At 36.0% G+C, this 4,927-nt stretch overlaps 1 protein-coding gene across 1 annotated transcript in view; it reads left to right on the top strand.

Moving 5' to 3' along the window:
• CDH8 (cadherin 8, type 2) overlaps positions 1 to 4,927 on the top strand; it is a 534,958-nt gene that overhangs the window by 411,183 nt on the left and 118,848 nt on the right. Inside the window, exon 9 of the mRNA XM_006863583.1 lies at positions 2,904 to 3,025. Coding sequence (XP_006863645.1) covers positions 2,904 to 3,025 — 122 coding nt within the window. The remainder of the gene's footprint in view (positions 1 to 2,903; positions 3,026 to 4,927) is intronic.

Below are 4,927 nucleotides of genomic sequence, written 5' to 3'. Positions count from 1 at the left end.
GAAAATTATCCAGTAAAAAAGATTGTGCTCAAGTGAAATAGGACCATGAACAAAAATACAGAAGTTACATTTTCTCAGGGAAGGTTGTTGATTATTGGTGCGATTATGGGAGTATTATTGGAGTTACAATCCATTAAAAATATCCACTCTAAATCTGAAATCTGGTGTCAAACTTTAAAGAAGTCCATTTTAAGATATATCCATTATCTTCTAATTCTATTTTTACACAAACTTTTTGAAGCCCTCTGACAAAACACTGATAAAAAATTATTGAGAGGATGGCATTTAAAATAACATGAAAAACAATTAAATGTCTATGTTTTGAGGACTTAATCAATAGTATGCTCTGAACATGGCTTATTTTTCAGAGTTCACCTCGTGCACTTAATTTTTAACTGTGTAATCTCAGTGACTCCATATGATAAGCACTGAACTGTCAACTGCAAGGTCTGCAGTTTAAGCCCTCCATGTGCTGTGCAGGAGAAAGATGAGACTTTATGCACTTGGAAAGATAAAGGCTCGGAAACTGTATATAGGGTTACTATGAGTCAGAACTGATTCGACAACACTTAACAATTATGATAGCTTAATAAGATATATAATCCTTTGAGTATTAGTCTCTGTGTCTAAAATGTGGGATTATATTACCTACCACTGGGCCGCAAGGTCAGCTTGAACCACATGGTCGTGGTTCAAACTCAACAGCCAATCCTTGGAAATCTATACAGGATTGCTATGAGTCAGAGCCAACTTGTCGACACTTAATAACAACAATGCTTTATTTAAAATATAAACTTTGAAGAGTTTTGTTGAGAAAATAAAGCATAAAATGCAAGTTAGTTGTGTAATGAAGGATCAAGCATTAATACTTAAAACAAAAACAAACTTTTTCTTATGATAAATATTTATTGTTATTAAGTGCTGTTGAGTTGGTTTGGATTCATAGAGACTCTGGATAGGGTTTCTGAGGAGCAGCTGGTGAGTTTGAACACTAGTCTTTTGGTTCACAGTTAATACTATGGGATTGAATATGAAAATAAAAAATGAAACAGTGAATTACTAAAAGAAAAATGGATATACCAAGTGATAAATGAGAAGTGAGGCTAGCATGTTCCATTGTTGGTGTGGTGTGGGTTATGCAGGAGTATTTACCTACCCATGTTGTTGTCATTATTAAGTGCAGCTGAGTCAGTTCTGACTCATATCGACCTTATAGACAGTTTCTAAGGAGTGACTGGTGGGTTTGAACTGTCGACCTTTCAGTTAGTGTTGCTGTTGTTAAGTGCTGTCGAATTGGTTCCGACCCATAGTGACTCTGTACAAGATTTTGGAGGAACGGCTGGCTGCTGAGCTTGAATTGCGGAGCTTGTAGTTCAAATGAACATTGCAGTCCAGTGCATTAACCCACAGCACTGCTCCAGGACTCCTTTCAGTTAGTAGCCCAGTGCTTATCTTACAATGCCATGCCATGACCCCTTTTATCTCTCCAAATTTAAATTAGAATGTTGGGGAGGTGCCATGCAGTCAACTAAATGCAAATCTTATAGCATAGCTGTGGGAGTTAACCAACTATGAATTTGTAGTATGTCGTTGAATATTTTATGTGTATTTTAGAATTACTTTCATATTAAAAAATAATAAGAATTTTTAAAAGTATTTGAAGGTTACTGTTGTTGTTGTGACGTGCCATCGAGTGGGTTCTGACTCATAGTGACCCTGTATAGGCTTTCTGAGGAGCAGTTGTAGAGGTCTGGATTAAATCAGATTTTAAAAACAGGAATTTGATATATCAAATGCAAGTCTGTTTGTTTATATTCAACAAGCAAACATTTTTCCCCTTGTGGTTTGCCTATAAATATTCAGTATTACAGAAACACAAGTAAATAATTGACCATCTCCTATGCATTCTATATATCATTTAAAAGAGATTTAAAAAAAAAAAAAAAAGTTCCATGGTACATAGTCAAACTCCAGTGCATTTGTTCCAAATGAAAAATCGTAAAATGGCTCCAACTAGTTTTCACGGTGTACAAGGGGGCTTCACAAAGTATGTGGGAAAATGAAATTAAAAGATGATGGAATTTTTCCAGGAACTTTTGAAGCCCCCTCATACTGATGGACCAGACCTTACGTTTTTTAAATATACCTACATCCAGATCCATCCCACACACATCCAAACATTCATACACACACATATATATTTTTTCAAGGATTAAGGATTATGCATTGAGTTCTGCACTATTTGAATTATTTTGGAAAGATTAAAAGATTATCTTCTATGTACACTAATGAAACCTCTATGAAAAATTGCTATATTAAAATGAGCTGGGTTTATCCTATTCAAAAAGATCCCAAGATCAATTTTTAATGAGAAATAGAAATAAAAATTAAATAATGTCCCATTTTTAGTATTATCCCATTTACCATCATCAAGGGCCTGTTCTCAATGACTGATTGGGCTCTGGCTTTTTGCTGGGTTTTCAATGCTCATTGCTAATATGAAGCCAGTTCAAATAAATTAGAGTGAAAAATGGGTTGTATTTGCCCAAAATAAATAAAGAGATAAATCTATATTGTGTACAGCATATATGGAATAGATATTTTATGATGGATTTTTATCAATAAAATAAAGCTTGTTTCATTAAGAAAACATCTTTTCACTTATTTTCATATTGTCTTCATCAAGCTTAGCTCCAGAAAATGGTTTTTGGAATAAGAATTTACTCTTCTTTTTTTTTTTTTTTAAACCATCAAGCACTTGCGGATTTTTTTTTTCCACCATGTTGAAAGTATCCAAATTAAGAGACATCTTAAACAGTCCCACAGACTTTCAGGAAGAAAGTTGAGTTGCACGTTCAAAGTGAAGTACCCTCAATGCTGATGTTATTTTTTCCTTCCCATAGGGAACCACAGTCAGATATCTCGAGTGCCTGTTGCTATTAAAGTGCTGGATGTCAATGACAACGCCCCTGAATTCGCATCCGAATATGAGGCATTTTTATGTGAAAATGGAAAACCCGGCCAAGTAAATATCTCCATGTTGTTAATGCTGAATATGTTTGTATACCACTGTCTCCTATTTTATTAACTGGATTATAATGTGCAGTTGCATCATTTACAGTTTGCCAAGTCATAGACAAGGAACACATCCAATTGGGAAGACAAGGAATGTTTTCCTTCCTTAGACATTCATTTTTTTTTCTCTCTATTTATGTTCATACTGAGTCCTGAAGTGGAACACCCATGAAACAAGAACAAAATAACTATCTTCAAGCATCTGGGTGTATGGATGGTAGCAGGAAGGTCTTAGTGATAGCGGCTGAATTGTGGCTTTGAAATTATAGGAAGAAAAGGGAAAGTAGGTAATGTGTTGTTTATATTAAATATACGATGTAGTGTTTACTGTTAGAACCCCTAAAAGGGACGTGGGATATTGTTCTAGGAAGTGAATATTAAAATCTGTAATAGCAGAGTTATATTTAGATTAGCATAAGGTGGAAACATGTTTTAGGAATGCCAGTAGACCACCTAATAATTGTGTATCGATGCGATGTATTTTATTTTTGTCTGCTCTCATAGCATAGATAAGGGGACAATATGGGAAAACAAAAGAAAGGCAGAGAGGTTGTGAGGGAGGGAAGGAGGAGTGGAGGGATGAGGAGGGAGGGAGAGGGGAAGGAAGGAAGAAGGGATAATAGAACAAGCAAGAAGAATAAAACCCAAAACCTTCTATACTCTGAATGTCAAAATGGAAATAGCCTCTGTAAAGTTCTAGAAAAACATAAATGTAATAGATTTATTTAACAAGGTGCCAAAGTACTGTATGTTTAAGAAATTTACAATTTTTCAACTTCCTAATTTATTTCTGGATGGTGACATTTTAATTTAAATAAACAGCAGCTGACAGCACGACACTGGAGTTGTTAATCCAACTATTCTTGTGCCTCATGTGGGTGTTAGGAATTAAACTTAATATTTGCCAAGCAGCCTTACCTGACAAGAGTCAGATTTTTTTTTTTTTTTACCCCTTGATGAAAGGAGTAGTACTGTAGCTGTACCCATTTATTTAATCATTACAAAAGATCAATGCATTACCTCCTACAAAACAGTGGGCCTTCTCCTAGACTACTCTTATTTATCGGAAACATTAACATTATCTCCATATACCAAAATAAGGCACACACACACACACACAAAAACCAAAAACAAAAACAAATCCACGGTTTTAAATTCTGGCTCAAAAACCCTATTGAACTGAGTCGGACTAGCTTATAGGTTTCCAAGAAAGTAAATCTTTCTACAGAAACAGACTATCACATCTTTCTCCTGCAGAGCAGCAGGGGTTTGAACCATTGACCTTGTAGTAAGCAAACAGAAGTTTAACCACTGTACTCCCAGGGGTCATTCATAAACAAATACCAAAAAGCACAAACACTACTTTCTGACTCTACAGGTTTCCCAAGGCTTAGTCATTTAAAACAGAAACAATGTTAGGCTTCATTGAGTTAGTTCTGACTCATAGTGATCCTAAACACAACACAACAAAACACGACCAGACCCTGTGCCGTTCTCACAGTTGTTTTATACTTGAGTCCATTGTTGCAGCCATTGTGTCCGCCAATCCATCTTACTAGGGGGTCTTCTTCATTTTCACTGACCCACCATTTTGCATCCTTCTACAGGGCCAGCTGCCTCCTTGTAACATGACCAAAGATATTATTGTTGTGTTAGGTGCACAACAGAACATACCACTGCCCGTTCCTGTGCCATCTTCACATTACTGCAGCCACTGTGCCAATCTATCTCAATGAGGGTCTTCCTCTTTTTCACTGATCCTCCGCTTTACCAAGTGCAATGTCCTTGTCTGGGGACTGGTCCCTACAAATAATATGTATGAAGTGTGAAAGACAAAGTCTCATCATCATGG

This window comes from Chrysochloris asiatica, unplaced genomic scaffold (assembly GCF_000296735.1).
Source record: "Chrysochloris asiatica unplaced genomic scaffold, ChrAsi1.0 scaffold00055, whole genome shotgun sequence".
Taxonomy (NCBI): Eukaryota; Metazoa; Chordata; class Mammalia; order Afrosoricida; family Chrysochloridae; genus Chrysochloris; species Chrysochloris asiatica.
This window is presented reverse-complemented; position numbering and strand designations above follow the sequence as displayed.